Source organism: Chelonia mydas, chromosome 3, assembly GCF_015237465.2.
Source record: "Chelonia mydas isolate rCheMyd1 chromosome 3, rCheMyd1.pri.v2, whole genome shotgun sequence".
Lineage (NCBI taxonomy): Eukaryota > Metazoa > Chordata > Testudines > Cheloniidae > Chelonia > Chelonia mydas.
In genome coordinates, this window is record NC_057851.1 from 188,878,722 (window position 1) to 188,895,687 (window position 16,966).

General features: G+C 39.4%; 1 protein-coding gene across 3 annotated transcripts in view; it reads left to right on the forward strand.

Moving 5' to 3' along the window:
- The window catches only part of LOC102938329 (WD repeat containing planar cell polarity effector), a 255,151-nt gene that overhangs the window by 154,678 nt on the left and 83,507 nt on the right, over nucleotides 1-16,966 (forward strand). For all 3 annotated transcript variants that reach the window (XM_007062889.4, XM_043543984.1, XM_043543983.1), the window contains exon 13: nucleotides 15,815-15,878. In XM_007062889.4, coding sequence (XP_007062951.3) covers nucleotides 15,815-15,878 — 64 coding nt within the window. The remainder of the gene's footprint in view (nucleotides 1-15,814; nucleotides 15,879-16,966) is intronic.

The following is a 16,966-nucleotide window of genomic DNA, read 5'->3' on the forward strand; positions in this document are numbered from 1 at the left end:
TGGTGCCCAACTTGAGACACCTTAAAGGGGCCTGATTTTCAGAATATGGTGGGTATTCACCCTCTGGACATCCGGCCCCTTTAAGGTGTCTCAAATTGGGCACCTAAAAATGAAGCTACCCGAAACCACTACTCAGATCCGAAAACGTAGGTCATAATGGATTGTGATAGCACAGAATATGAACAGCAAAGAGTTGAAAGTAAATCACTACTAGAAGGAAATGAAATGCAAATTACAACGTGTCATTTTAATGCAGCCATGTTGTTTCTCTCTGTTATCAAAAACTAAGGGCCCAATACGGCAAGCCACTGAGCTTCCTCCGCTTCCATTGAATTTGATGGGAGTTGAAGGGTTTTGCAGAAGCAGGCCTTAAATCATGAGAATGGAATACCTTTGAATGCAAGAGTTTTATATACAAAATGAAAATTAAAGTCCTCTTAAACACAGGTGAAAAGCTATCAAAAGACTGTTTCTCACCAGCACTGACAGGAACATAAGGGCCTGTCCTGGGGAGACATAAAATTAGAACGTATGGTATGAATAACTATTTTCACTTCAAATTTGAATTCTTATCTATAAATAAAATACAGGAACTGAATTACAAGCATCAAATACATCTTTGATGTTTCTTGGACATCAGAAAACCACTCTCCTGATTTATTATAATATCACCATGTATTTAATGCATTATGAACACAGAACATGGAGAGGGATGGAATAGGTATTTTTCACTTGTTAGGAATGACATTACATAGCTGACTCATGGCTTTGCTTTGCTCCACTCAAGCATTCATAAATTGTTCTTGTCGTATTTCCTAATGCATGAAAATAACTTGTTTATTTTACACACATACACGCCCATGCTCTGTGTTTTATTCAGAACATGTCTGTTTCTGTCTCGCTTTCTCTCTCTCACACGCAACATGAACGCATACATTCTGAGATGAACATTTCATGAGCTGGAAATTAAGGCCCTTACATTAACATCTAAACTGCAGCTGCAGAGTTGTCACAAGTCAGAATATAGCCAGCAGATCAGCATTTACAGTTTGTCCTTTTCTCCCTTATCGCGGGAGTCTATTTTTGTGTTTGTGAATTTACATTTTAAAGAATTTAAAGCTTTTATCTCTGTTACATGCATATCATATAAAATATATTAAGGTTCAAGGACAACTTGGATCTCAAAATCTGATGATTCCACCAAAAGAATATAGCTGTATTTTCCTCTGGGGTGAAAATGAATTAACTTACAAAACAAAGTGGTGTTGCAATTACTAGTGTGTGCCTATCCCTCCCTCATGGACAAGCTGCAAATCTGATCAGATGTACACTTAAAAATACTGGATAAGCCATTGTGTCCAGCCTGAGTCTGAAAATGAAGCTTGGCCTCCTACCTCAAGTTTACTGTAATTACCACTGCACTGCAGGTACACCTTGTAATGTCCTCTCAGGAGAGCCGTGGGCACTCGTCCACAAAGTTCAGTGTTGGGTGCAATTGAGCGGAGTCAGAAGAAGAATTTGGTAAAGTTGTGAGCAAATAAATGCAGGATTGCAATGGTATAACCCCATGCACACAAAAACAGTGCTCAAACATGGAACTCTCTCTAACAACCAGTCACCTCTAAGGGAAGAGAGAAGGCAGAATATTTGTGACAGAAGGACAGAGTAGAAAAAAGCCTACTTCCACCCAGTGCTGTCTCCACTGTCTGCTGGGCAGTCCCAGGACACCTGAAGGGTATACCAGTACTCTGCTGAACTTACACCAATAACTGCCTTTTAGGGGCCATTACACAGACAGAGATCACTGAAAAACAAGGGGATCTGTGAGTGCTTCTAAACCTGGGGATCTGGAGAACTCCCACCACCCTATAAGGATAGATTTCCAGCCACTTTGCCTCTGTGGGAGTGGGATTTTAGGAGAGATGTTGGGTAAGGGTAGGGCCTTATGTGTCCAGGAGGGTATGACTTTTTTTTTTTTAATGGCACCCTGAGTTTGGCAAGGTATGGTGTTGTCATTGTATTAATAGCTAGTGTTGTTATGAACTGTATTTATAAATATTAATGATAACAGTACAGGAGAGTGTAAGATTCATAGAAGGTTAGGGTTGGAAGGGACCTCAGGAGGTCATCTAGTCCAACCCCCTGCTTGAAGTAGGACCAATCCCCAATTTTTGCCCCAGGTCCCTAAATGGCCCCCTCAAGGATTGAACTCACAACCCTGGTTTAGCAGGCCAATGCTCAAACCACTGAGCTAAGAGCGTGGCTTACTCTCTTAAGGAGAGTAGCAGCCGTGTTAGTTTGTATTCGCAAAAAAAAAAGGAGTACTTGTGGCACCTTAGAGACTAACTAAGGTGCCACTAGTACTCCTTTTCTCTTAAGGAGACTGTCTTGGATAATAGGGGGAGGGCTAGCTCAGTGGTTTGAGCATTGGCCTGCTAAACCCAGGGTTGTGAGTTCAATCCTTGAGGGGGCCATTTAGGGACCTGGGGCAAAAATTGGGGATTGGTCCTACTTCAAGCAGGGGGTTGGACTAGATGACCTCCTGAGGTCCCTTCCAACCCTGATATTCTATGATTCTATGAATGTCATTTGTGTTTTGTATAGTGTGGGTATGGCAACCCTTTAAGGGTTAATTATGGCCTTCAGTGTAATTCAGTCAGGTTTCCTTGGATCTCCATAAGGGCAGAATGTAGTAGGTATAATAGAAACATTGGTGAAATTACCATCTTCTAGAGAGTATTCGCTGTTTTTGCCATTTTGTAAAAGCGATCAGAACTGGAAGTTTTCATATGCATGCCGCAGTCACCGACAGGAATTTCAGTCACTGTGATCCAAGTGTACATGAAAAAACTTCCCAGAGTCATGCTTCCCGACCTGCTTGAGAAACAAGAATAGGGTTGCCACCTTGCCTTCACTCGATGTGTATTTTCCAGTTAAATATTGTACCCAGTGACAGTATAGAGCGCCTTTGTTTCAGTAGTATTGCTAATGAATTTTTCTTAAGCCAGCTCCACTACAGGTTTCAATTTCAGTCAGCTACTGTGAAACCATGTAAATGGGTCCGAGATTTAATTCTCTGGTGAAGATCACAGAATAAGCAAAATTGGGCAAAGTATCAGAAAAGAATAAACAGGACGATATAATTCCCAAGGAAGCCAATCCTGTGAAGCATTAGCAACAGAAATTTCTGTAGCCTCACAGTAAAAAAGATACTGGGCCAGATTTTGTGCTGCACCTCCTGGAAGGCACACCTGGGAGTGGGGGAAAGCCGGAAAGGTGGCTGTATGTCGTCTCTGGGATTCTGGGCCTGACCCCCAGCATACTTGGAGCAGTCCCAAGGGCCACTCTCATTTACTGCAGCTTCCCACAGGCACTTGTGGGCTGCAGCATGGCCCAGAATGGGAATATTGCAGAGTTACACACTGTCTCCCATTCTCTGACATACCTCTACAGCTTGGGCTGCATTAGAAGGGAGGGACATAGAGCTGTTGCACCAGCCAGTGCTGCCCAGGGAAACCCCTATGTCAAGACAACGAGGAGTCCTTGTGGCACCTTACAGACTAACACATTTATTTGGGCATAAGCTTTTGTGGGCTATAACCCACTTCATGCATCTGATGAAGTGGGTTATAGTCCACAGAAGCTTATGCTCAAATAAATTTGTTAGTCTCTAAGGTGCCACAAGGACACCTCATTGTTTTTGCTGATACAGACTAACACGGTTACCCCTTTGAAACCTGTCCCTATGTCGAGGCTATTCCTCCATGGATGGTTAAACTGGCTTTACAGCAGACAAGTCAGAATGAGGACCATTGGTTAGTTTTAGTGTGTGATGTGTTTATCTGTGTATGTAAGATCCTGATCTTGCAGGTGTGTGGAATTCTCATTAAAGTACATGGGGTTTTGAGAGTGGATCAGTTACAGGAACAGCTACGGTAAAATACATCATAGTTCTGGATAAGTCCAGTGCACAATCTTCACTATCAAAAGCACGATGCCCTCAATAGAGCCTAGAGTATCTTCTTGGTCTTAAAAAGGGGATCTTCCTACCCAGTTTCACCTCTCTTACCCATCTTGAGCTTCAGCCAGGTATTTCTCATCCATATTTCAATTTCTTTCTGACACTGGACAGCTGAGGAACATCATTTACATGATGATAAGAGTGAGAGGGTTGCAACTGAAACAAAAGAAAGGCTGGAAGAGAATCACTAAAAGAAACGTAGAGATTTTAACACCCTCGTGCTTTGGCACTGCCATCTTTGGTTCAGGGTAACCTGAGAATTTGCATTCTCTGGATTAGTAACCTAGCAAACCTACAATCAGTAAATGTGAGCATGGTCTCTATATATATTGTTTCCACATCACTGTCTCTGGCCCGTTCACAGCAAGATATAATTGATGCTGAGGTAAGTTTTCTGATGGTGAAGGGAGGGAGAGATAGAGAGACTTGAAAAAACTTTTATAGAGAGAGATTCAAAGGCACAAAGAGCAGTTAGGCAGCCAACTTCCTTTGAAAATCTCCCTGTTATACAAAAAAGAAAAGGAGTACTTGTGGCACCTTAGAGACTAACCAATTTATTTGAGCATAAGCTTTCGTGAGCTACAGCTCACTTCATCGGTAGCTCACGAAAGCTTATGCTCAAATAAATTGGTTAGTCTCTAAGGTGCCACAAGTCCTCCTTTTCTTTTTGCGAATACAGACTAACACGGCTGCTACTCTGAAACCTGTTATACAAAGTGATAGCTATAGAGGAATGAGAGTAATGCACTCTGGGGTGCATAACTCAGCAACTCATTAACTATAGACTGGGACCAAATTTCTAAATATGGATTTAAATACTTAAATTTAGGCATCCAACTTTGAAAAATTTGGCCTAATACATTATTCTCTTGTGGCTGCACCCCATGTGTACACCTTTGTCCATTGTTAGGCAGGAGGGAGAATTGTACCTGTAACTCATGGAAAGATAAGGCAGGGGAGGGAAGTGCATCCATCTTAACTTGAATATCAAATTCCCATCTGCCACGGTTTGAAATTGCTGAGATATCACACTCAGATAAGAGAGATTCATAATGAGGCAGCAACTGTTCCTTAACCATCGTTGTGATGCGGGGCCCCTGCGATGGAGCTGTCTTTGGTGTGTATACAGGCTGATATGTTTGCTCAATAAAATACAGCTTCCAAGACATACTGTTGAGTTTAGATGATCACCAGAGTGAGAGGGCTAAAGCAAGAACAGAAGAAAAGCTGAAGATAATTAATGGAATGAAGGCTGGGATTTAATAGACAGGGTTGAGCAAAATAAATATGAAACAACAGGTGTCATCAGCTCTTATCTGGATTTTTAATTAACATCTGTTTTTAGCCTAGAGTACTTTGGAAGAGTATGTTGGAGAGTGTCTGTATTTAAAGATAAAGGTATGCGGTTGAGAAGTTACTAAGTTGTGAAAGGTTGTAGGAACTGAAAGGTTGGGAGGGTGTGTGTGTTGAGGGTGGGTGTTAGTTGCAGCTTATAGAAACCTGAAGGAAAGCCACTATGATAAAATTGCAAGGAAGGAAGATATTGCTATGGCAACAAAATATATTCTCTTGAAGGAGAATGAGTATGATAAAGCAAATTTGTAGTGTGGGAAATTCAAAGGAAATGAAGGTTATAAGAGAGAGAAAATAGTGAAATATAATTTACAAAGAAACAGCTCTCTTACCATTTTAATTGAATAATATTTTACTCTTCTCTAGCACCTTCCATTGAAAATCTCAAAGCACTGTACAAACGTGAAAGAATGAATCCACATAACGTTCCTCTGAAATGGGAAAGTATTGTTCTTCCCAAGAGTTGTCCTTCCAAATACCTAACCCATATTTTGCAAAGACCTTATGTGACTTCCCCGGGATCATACAGAAAAGTGTGAGCTGGGTTGGGTATAGAACCTATATTTCTACTAATAATTCTGTGTTTGACTATCCTTCTCCTCCATCCAGACTTCCATTAATTCAACGTTCTGTTTAGTTGCACAAAACACAGGAAACTCAGAGTGAAGATTCCCTCAGTAAATCTTCCCTCTTTCATATGTGCGTTACAAAAAGGGGTTTCTTTATTACAGTCTCTCCCAACACGAAGCACTGGTGCACTAAGAACTCAAGAAATAGCATAATGGAAAGGAACAGCACTGTATTTTCTATATTGTTTGTATGCGTCTGCCATTAAGACTGAGCAAATACATTGAACAGTATACGCTTTTATATTTAATCTGCCATTTTAAACACAATTTCAGCTGCATATGAAACATTTTATGACTGGATCTGTATTTCAGTTCCTTTCTCTTATATAAAATAAACTCACCTCTATCTGAGAAGAAGCATACACGTTTATATATGGTCACATGAATCATTTCACTGAAGAATCAGTTTAGGGTTTATTGTATTTATAGAGTAGAATACAAAAACAACACAGGGAGAAGAGTTTCAAAACATGATTTCATATAATCTTACAGAGCAAATAGTAGGATTGTTTTGTGTTGGGAATATTTTATGCAGGTTCACAGCAAATTAAACCCATGAGGAAATTCTTTGGCCAGGGTGTCATACACTCAGACTCCTCATATTAGCTTCCTTTTCCAATTTATTTTTGTGGTGTTTGCTCCATACCTCTTTATATAAAGGGCATTCAGTTCTCCATCCAGAGCTTTATATCATAGTCTTAGACCTGTGTGTTTCTTCTCAATAAGCTATAAACTTATATATGGACCTCCTTTAGCGATATGTAGCTTAACAATATAAATAAAATAAAATCAAAATAACAGAAACTCTTGAATGGCTTAAAACTGCTGTGCTGTGTAAATTGTTACTCATTAATCTTTATGTAGGATGCACGTGTGTATGACTTCCAGAGCATTACACTACAGGTTTCCCTCATAAGTCATTAAAGACCCAATTCAGTAAAGCACTTAAGCACATGCTTAACTTTAAGCATGTATATAAGTCTTATTGAAGCCAGTGGGTCATAAGCAATTTTAGGTGAAGAATGTGACTAATAAATCTGATTTTTTTCTTGGGACAATGTCCTAGTTTTCCAGTGCTAGGACTTCCCAAATCCAACTTGTGCAGAAGAGTAACTCATTCCAACTGTAAGTGTATAAAATTATATTTTTAATCCTTTGATAGAAAGTAGTTGTCTTTTTAATGTTCCAGGCGTTGTGCTATAAAACAGACTCTTTTGTTGAATGATAAAAAATTAAATTTGATTTGAATCTCATTTTCCAAAGTTGGCAAAATTAGCAGCCAACTTTGCTGACACTATGAATTGTTTTTTGTCCTTGAAAATAGTCTCTGTCATTGGGACTTTAATTTTCCTATTCTTCTTTGCCTACTACAGCCTGTAGCAGCCTATAGGAAGAGAAAAAACAATGTGTGATATAATTAATATAAAGTTAGTCTGGCTAGTCCAATATCTAATGTCTACAATTGATTGTGAGTATTGCCAACTCCAATCAAAATCACACATCACTTTGTTATATCTGAAGCTGGCACTTCAGAAACACAAACAAAACTTTTACTAGCCTAATTTTATAAAAGCAACTTTAATAAATTATACTTTTCTTATCATTTAAAAACCCTCTAGAAACACAAACACTTCCCTCCATTGTTGGCTTCTTTTTCATGTTTCCTACCTAAGGGGCGAATCCAGTAATCAGTCAAGTAACTATGTTTGTTCCTCAAGGATCATGAAAAGAAAAGTCTCTTCCCTGCTTCCAGGCCACTCCTTAGTTGCTACTGAATAAGCTCTGTGTCCAGTGTGCCTCTTCCTATGCAAGGGTTTGGGCAATAGATCCTGTAGTCATGAATCTGCTGGCCACGTCTCCACCAACCTCCAACCAACTTTCCAACAGCTTTCCTTTCCCAGTTTCAGAATCCCATGGTGCCCAGTGGGAGTGGGGACCCTCCCTCTGCATGGGCTCTCAGTGTCCGGTTGGCCCATAAGCATGTTCCCTGATCTGAGGAGCTCACAATCTAAAGACAGAAAACTCAGATTTGCCCCTAAGTGCTTATGTAGCAGCATATGGTTGGCCAAGTGATACAAACTACCATCTCTAAAGTCAGATTCTTGTGTAAACGATTTTTTAAAAAGCAGTTAGTAGCCACGGTTTGAATTTTTAGCTCTGATTTATGTGATGCTTTTGGAACACTTACTGGGGTAAAAACTGGTAAGTTGCAGCAAATAAACATTCAGTGGCTTATCCATTTCTCCCAAAGCATATCAGAAATACAATGGACCACTGTTTCTTTTGACTCATCTCCTGTCTAGGCATATTGAAAATATTGGGTAAATTCAGTATTGCCAGCCCCAGACATTCAAAAATCATGAGTCAGGCACCCAAAATCATGAGAGTTTTTTTTTTTTTTAATGGTCTGCTCTTTTCCTTGCCTTTTGGTTTCTTAGCCTTCAGGGCTCTCTTGGGGATCACCCAAACAGGAGAACAAGAAACTTGGGGTGAAATCAATGGGGTCAAAATGTTGCCCTTTCTTTGGGTTTCAAATGAAAGCTGAGATTCTCACATAATCATTTGTCTCCAGGAGTTGACATTTTAAGTAAATATCACAAGATTCACAGTAAAATTATGAATATGATTGCGAGAGTTGGCAACACTGTATAAAATAACTAGGAAGTGATTCCTTGACAACAGAATGGTGTAGGGATTCTGTAACTTATTGTGTATTCTGTAGGTTAAAACTTAAATAATTGCATATTCTAATTGCCTCTGAATTTACAGGAATTTAACTCAAAGAAACTTCTTCTGAAAGTCTATAAAATTTCATGCCTGGTCTTGTCAAAGTCGCATTGAAGTAAAAAATTATTCCACCTAAATCTGACTTTCTGCATGTAAATGTGCATGTTTTAAATTAAAACACGAGTGTTAAAGCCCTACACCAAAATGTTCAAAAATGGGTGCCTGAAGCTCGACACTAAAAAACATCGTGAGGTGCCTAAATAAGTGGCCTAATATTCAAAATGTTGAGCACCCAGCAGACCCCATTTAAAATCAGGCCACTTATTTAGGTGGCCAGCCACCCCCTTTTAAAATCCTTGGCCCAGATCTCGCTGAACATTTTGTGCCTGATCTCCCACACTAGTGCGGTTAGCATTCTTTTAAAACATGTAACTTCATTTTTAGTTTTGTCTAATTTTAAAAGAAAAAAATATTGTAGATAAAAGAAAAGCAGTACTTATTTTGAAAAATCATGCAAACTGCTTCTGTTCCAAAACTTGCTGATATGAGAACGTATGGGAAATGTCTTCTTTTATGAATAATAATTAATATTATTGGGCTTATGAAATGGGCAAAATGCCTAGAAAGTGAATGAAAGAATGAGCTATTAAATTGAAATATTAAATGAAATAATTGAATTTAAAGAGATCATGTAAACCCTGCAGTAAATGTTGGGCGTTGTAGATGATTGAATGTATTTTCATCATCTGTTTATATGCTTAAATACAATTGCTTGATGTAAGTAAACACTTGATTGATATTCCGAATACTTAAAAATTTGCATATGCGTCACACAATATTGAACAATTAAAACTTAATTTCAGTGGAATTTGATTGCATGTAAATTTTTTTTTCAATATTCATTTTTGTCTGTTGTCTTTTCTCAGTATGTATTTAAATATTCCTTTTTGTAATGCGTATCATCCTTGATTGGACTGCTAGATGAGGAGAGCTCAAGATTTCTTCAATTAAAAGGAAGGGTTTGTAAATAATATTTGTGCCACAGCCCTTCTGCCATGGATTATTTTCTAAATATTGTGTACTCTTATTGAAGACAAGAAAAAAATAATGCAGCAGTCCTCCTTTATCGGCCCAGCATAAGGAATATGCTTACATGGTCAATGGGCATGTCTAAGAAGGCTTGGTGGTGGTAACTAGTCCCTAAAGAAATGCTTCCACCTTGTCTACAGTATATTTCCTACTCTGTTTCTCTGTCTCTGCTCAGATTTTTTTCCTGTTGCTTCTTATAACTGGCTGTAGAAGATCTCACAGTTGATGCACTAATATACTGTATATATTTTACAAATACCCCCCTCCCACACACACAGTTTGACCACTTTCAGAGCCCTGAAATTCAGAGTGAAAGACAAAAAGAACAGGAGTACTTGTGGCACCTTAGAGATAACAAATTTATTAGAGCATAAGCTTTCGTGGGCTACAGCCCACTTTATCGGATGCATAGAATGGAACATATAGTAAGAAGATACATATATACATACAGAGAAGGTGGAAGTTGACATACAAACTGTAAAAGGCTAATTAATTAAGATGAGCTATTATCAGCAGGATAAAAATGAGTGAAAGATGAATCACTATCTTGAAGCCTCTGCGTTATGGTTAGGTATTGCAGTAAATAGATAGCCAAAATCTGCCCTCCACTACACCTGCAGAGCCCCCAGCTGAAATCAGTGAGAACCCTCCTCCCCTGCTCATATCCAGGGACATGAATTTGGTTCACTGTACATAAAGGTAAGGTATATTAAATAAATTAGGTTTAATTTTTGTACAATTACAAAATTAGGGGGTGAAAGAAATGTAATTAGGGGGTGAAAGAAATGTAATCTGCAGGGCAGATCCTTGGCCGTGCGGTGGCAGGTGCCTCCCCTTCCCCTCACCCCCACATTGCCCCTGGTCCCCACTGCCTCCCTACCCACCTCCCCATCCAGGGCTTAATTTGTCCCCAGGCTTGCTGGGGCTTAGCAAGTCTACAGTGAAAAATGGGTATTTGTACGTTTGTTAATGTCACCTTTCACAGCAGACTTGTAGCTATCTGGGAGGCTGTGAAAAAGTGATATTAACATATAACTATCACTTTTCACAACAGCAGACTTACTAGCTAGCAAGTCTTTAAAAAAAGCAAAAGAAACAACAACAAAAAAGAGAAGAACGTGCAAAGCATCTTATTGGTGCTTCTAAACCGTTTAGGTCCAGTAAAGAATAGAGACAACTGTACATTATTTTTATTATTGAGTCTGCAAAAAAAACCTACATAAATAAATTACAATGATTTGGACGTGTATATGTGCATATTTATTTGTTTTTCCTAAAGTTGATTACGGTAAGTATTTTAGGAAAAATTGTCAGAGCGGCCCCCAGCAAGAGTTGGTGGTTGCACACTGAGGCCATCAAAACATTTGTTGTGACTTAAAGTCATCTTTTGTTTAACACTAGTGTAGATTTAACGGGGCAGATTACAGACTGAGCCCCCTATTCTCCTCCTTTCTTATGCTGGCATAAATCAAGAGTAACCCCACTAAAATCGATGGCATGACACTGGTGTAAAAGTGATATAAGTGAGGTAAGAATCAAGCATTCAGCTTTTATAGTTTTGTCAGTTTAAGTCACACTTTTAACACAGGGAGACAGCAAGGTCCAGCCCACCATTTTGGAAGCCAGGAGATCTAGATTCTGTTCCTAAATCTGTCTTTTTCATCCTATGTAATCTTGGGCAAGTCATTTAATCTTTCTCTGCTTCAGCTTCCCCATCTGTAAAATGGGATGATAATACCCATCTTTCAAAGTGTTAGGAGCCCTGTAGATAGAAAGTAGTTATATAAGAACATACTAATAGTATCATTTATTATATTAGGTTTTATACTTAATATTCCATACCCTAAACAGCTCATAGAATAATGCTTTACTATTTGCCCTGTATAGTTAAATAGTATGTAAGTGCTAATCTCTAAGGTCATATTTCTGTTGGCTATCACTTTGACCAAACAAGTGGCTGAACTTCATAGTTTACAGGTAGATTTTCTTCTCTCTTTTTTTCAAAGTCTTGATTACTAGAGTTATTTTGAAGCAAGCAGTAAGTTACAGTGTTTGCTTCAGGATTGGTAGTATATCAGCACCATTCTGAAGGCAACAAATTTTGTGCCCTGTAATCTTAATGCAGGAACAAAAGGTGAATTTTTTTATTGTTTGGGGGCAGATAACTATGAATGGAGTGTGCTAGAAATAATCAGAGCTCTCCCCACAACAAAACCCTGTTGTAAAACAAGCATGATCTGTTTGCCGGGATCTTTGCACTAATACATCACACAGGACACTTTCTAATTGTCCCTACAGAATGAAAATAGAATGTTACACATCAAAGAGACTTTAAAAAAAGGTTTGCAAATAAAGCTAGTTTGAAGGGGGAAAAAAAACCAAAGCCTCTCATTCTTGACAGATTTAATATTGGTTTTATAAGTAATGCAAACTTGTCACTTTCATTTGAAAACACTACCTCATGTAAGAGCAATACTACTTATAATAATTTATGACGTCTCTGTGATTGTTCTTTCCAGCTCTCTTGGTTTGTGAAGAGCATTTCTTTGGTAGATAGTTTTTTCCAGTACAGCTCTGGAAATAACAAGCTGGCTTTACGGTTTTCTGAGTAGGGGCCATAATGAGACGGAAGTATGTCTGTTGATTAAAGGGAAAAAATTGAAATCATTATGAGACAGAAAAGAACTGACAGTTTTAAGGCCATGATTCCATTCTGCAGGTCACTCAAAGGAAAATATTACTTTTCATTTTTGGTGGCAAGTATGGTCTTGGCTGGAGCAGATCTCATTCAAATTGTTCCTTTAACAGTTGCCATGTAAAAACGAAGACACAGTGAAGACGTATTCTTGTTGGTATTTTACAAGGCATGTTTCACTGAACTATTCAGTCTCCTATTTTCCTTCTTGGGATTGAGGATGTGTTTTTATTCTATATTTGAGAAACGTAGGAATAAGAACTGTCATTTAATTTTGGGGTGCCTCCTGAAAAAGGTATACACATGACACTAACATATATGTACCGCTGTAACATCTATGTATGTATTTCTCTCAGTTAAAGCATTTGATTAAAAAGAAATATGGAATGCAATGTATTTTAATGTAGTATCCTTCATACAAAGTATTACAAAAAACTTCAGAGATATAGATGTGTGACAGGTCTGGTGCGCTGCCTGGACTCCAGTAATAGAGGAGTTAACTTCGGCTCCACTTTCCCCTCCCCTTATGGGGTGCTCAGGGGAAGGACTGTAAATTAGTGATTGGAAGACACAGTGGGAAATTGGCTTTAGGAAGCTAGGAGTCCACACCCAGGGGCATAGGAATGCCAAGCTGGAGAGTTTGTTTCCTTTTCTGCTTATGTTAATTTGTTTTGCTTTCTTGTCACCAGCATCATCCCTTGAGGGAAAGCACTTGCTGGCTATCTCTAGGTTCCATTCTGCTGTGTCATTCCACCAGCATACTATAGAAGAAAAAGAGCAAGAAGGCTTTTCAGAACTGGGTAGAACAAGGCTTTGGCCCAGGCTAGAAACATAGGAATTGCCATACAGGATCAGACAAGTGGTCCATCTAGTCAGACAGTTTCACCCATCAAAGGAAAGAAGGGCTGCGTTCTTCCCTGTGCACCTTCACTAACTGAGAAAAAGCCCCAGCACTGCCCACTAACTTTCCTGATCTAACCAAGCCTGTGTACACCCAACAGAATATTGACAGACCACTAATAGATTGTCTTACAAAATCCACTGAGCACTCACAAAACACATCTTTTGAACCCTCTTAACTAACAAATCACAATCAGTTTTCACCAGACCATCATCTGTGACCTCCCGCTGCCTAATTTCAAGTTTCTGTCATCTACAAGTGACCCAGTACAGCTGTTATTTTAAAAAAAAGTCGCAAATGTTTTTCATAATGGGGGAAAAACTATTATTTTCCATTGTCTTCGTTCTCAAAAATAGCAGAATTGCTTTGGCTCAAACTTTCAAAGAAAATCTGTTCCCTGACTGAGAATAAATCTGATAAATTTTGGCCAGAAAGGTAAAAGATTAAAAAAGTTATAAGCAACTAAATATTACCTCTTAAAATGGAAACACTTGTGCATCCTTAACTATGGGCACACTGTGCTTATAATAACTGAGATGTTTTATTTTATTTTACTTTTTGTTATTCTGCAAATCAAAAAATAATCTTTTTAAAATACACTATTTCATTTCGTATAGATTTTTCAGACTGTTTACAAGAATAAAACTTTACCAGAAAACATATACACTACAAAAAAATCAAAATCTCACATTATTCAACTGAACTGTTATATGGTGAAACATGCAGACAGCATAATAGATTAGTAAACCTTTTTCCATATCAAGACTTTCTTTTCCGTACTGTCCTCTCTAGCTGGACCCTCACCTTCCGTTTAACAAGTGCAGAGTGGTTTTGATACTCTGTAATGAGAATTCTTCTAGATTCCCTGACATAATACATGATCTCTCATTACATGAGCATGATCTAGGAGCAGTTGTCGACGTGTGGTCTGTGGTGCTGGTTGGGTACACAAAGCACTTGATGGTACCCTATAGAGGGCTGACTCTCCTTGGCTTCAATTGCTTCTATAGATGTCCACCTTTTGTATTAAAAACATAGATCAATGCTCTCTTGATATTTCTTTCTCGTGTAAGCATTTGCTGTAGTTGCCGCTGGATGGTGCATGTTCTTGAATGAGAAAGGAAGTGGTCCATGGGATTGCATTTGGGAGAGGCTACTGTCCAGAAGGCAGTCTCTCTATTAAAATGTTTACATTCTGAAACAGTTTGGGAACACTTGGAGTAGTGATCTGAATATAGGAGTGGGAACCAAAAGTGAAATCATGATCCCAGTGCTGATACAGATTCCTTCTGTAGGCAGGCAGCTCACGCGCTGTAAAAGGGGGATACGGGCTGACACTCTGCCTTCTAAATCCACACTCAGAGGGGACCCTTTGCTTGTGGATCTCCCCTCTCCTGCCATGCAGAACTGAGGCTCCATCACCTCTATGGCCCTGTTCTCCTCTTCACCAGACCCTGCAGAGAACTCTCAGCAGGTCTGGAGATGTGGGCTAGAAAGGGGGCCGTTCTGGGTAGGGAGAAGAGTCTGTGGGACAGGGGGTGTTCTATTGCCTCGCTTCCCTTTCCAGCCCTGTGGAGCTTACCCAGACAAGATAGCACGGCCTCTAGGGCAGTGGTGGGCCCATCAGGGTAATCTGCTGGCGGGCCACGAGACCGTTGGTTTATGTTGACCGTCCACAGGCTCGGCCGCCCGCAGCTCCCAGTGGCCATGGTTCCCATTGGCCGGGAATGGCCCACCACTGCTCTAGGGGGTTCCTGGAGTCTCTCACTGTGAGTTAGCATGACTCTAATGGAACTGCATTATCAGCTGGGCTAGAGGGAGGTTGCCAGAGTCCAGAGCCAGTGCAAGGACACAGACCTTCCACATGGACCCCTGGGTTCCAGACAGGTTTGGGGTGGGTACATTAGTCTTTTCTGGGGGGGATTCTCACAGATTTCTCCCCTAGCTCTTTCTCTCACAGGTTTTACCATGACTGGGGCCAATAATATTTACCTACTTAGCTCCTAGGGCTGTTATAAGGATTAATTTGTTATGTCCTGATCCTGTATGATGCTAAACACCCTCAATTCCCATTGACGTTAACTAGATCAAAACATGTTGATTGTTTGCTCAAATGTTTAGAAGATGAAAGTGCTCAGTAGTGTTGCCATCATCATATTTCATAGTTCTGTGATCTCCAGGCTATCACACAAATGGTTTCACCAGTCACCTGGAGCCTCCCTTTTTGGGATTCATAATAAATGCAATATATGTTTTAGATGAGAACTGGAGCAGGGGCAGCACACCTCATTGATTTTTACGAGCTGTCAGTTCATCTGCACATTAACACAGAGCACGCTGGATCTCTCAAACTGGTGTTCTCCTCCTCAGCAAATGATACATTTCACCTTTTCTTGCAGGTATCAAAGATTTGAAAAGGCATTTCTGCTCGCTGTTGACATAGGTGCTCGTGACCTGTTTATGGTGAGTCATTCCTGTAGATGGCTTTGTGATTGCTGTTCTTGAGATGAGTTAGTTGTCAGCTTTTGTGCACATTAAAAAGGATCAGTGTCATTTGCAGTATTAGACACATACTGGAGAAGGCTTTATTCTACTTGCCATCATGAAACTGGTCAATAGCAATCTAGTAGCTTTTGAGTTGCTGACATTTTCCTTGCCAGGGCCTCAAGACTGTTTTATGTTTTTCAGGAATTAATATATACATTCTTGAACTTTCCTCCTCCTCCTGCTGTGTCAGATGTGGGTGCATGTCATCTTTCACTCTAATAAGCTTATATGTTTCTAATCCATTCCTTTAAGAAGTACAGCTGCAGAGGCCAGGACACAAGAGCAGACCGTATCCTGGGGATCCTGAATGCTCTCAGTATGTCTCTTAGGTTTCTGTGGAAAGTGACAAATTATGAACGCTCCTCCAGGTACTTTTAAAACAACAAAGCTGCAACGTCAACCCAAGCAGTTTTACATTTTGTGCACTCTTTCGCCCTCCCATTTAATTAGCTACAAAAGTAAAATTAACCGGTTCTTAAAAGATCCTATGTGCAGGGTCTGCAGGAGGCTCTTGTTTTATAAGATCTTGCACCACAATGTCACAGTGAGGTCAGATGGACAAAGCCAGTAGTTCTTTCCTCATCTCTCAGCATGTTGCTGCTATGCAGCTGATTTAGTTGTTTTCAGAGAACAATAGGGAAAGGGCTTGTTTTAAAAAAAAAAAAAAAAAAAAAAAGGCCTTTGAAAGTCTCATTTGCTTGACTCTTTTGCATAATGAAGACATTCTGTTGTTTAAGCTTTGGCACTAGATGTTAATATTATTTATCCCATTAAGTCACTTGCCCTGCTAGTTTGATCTTGATATTTAAATTGTATGTTAAATAACACAATTAAATCCTTCTTTTATGGGTTATAAAAAGTCCTCTCTAATTATATAAAGAGTTCTATAAATCTTTTGATGCTTTTTTCCACAGCTCTAATCATGTGGCTTGTTCCATCTAATTAGAAAGATGTGTATACTGTGATAAACTTTTCTAAGTATGCATCAAAAGAATGTGATGGGA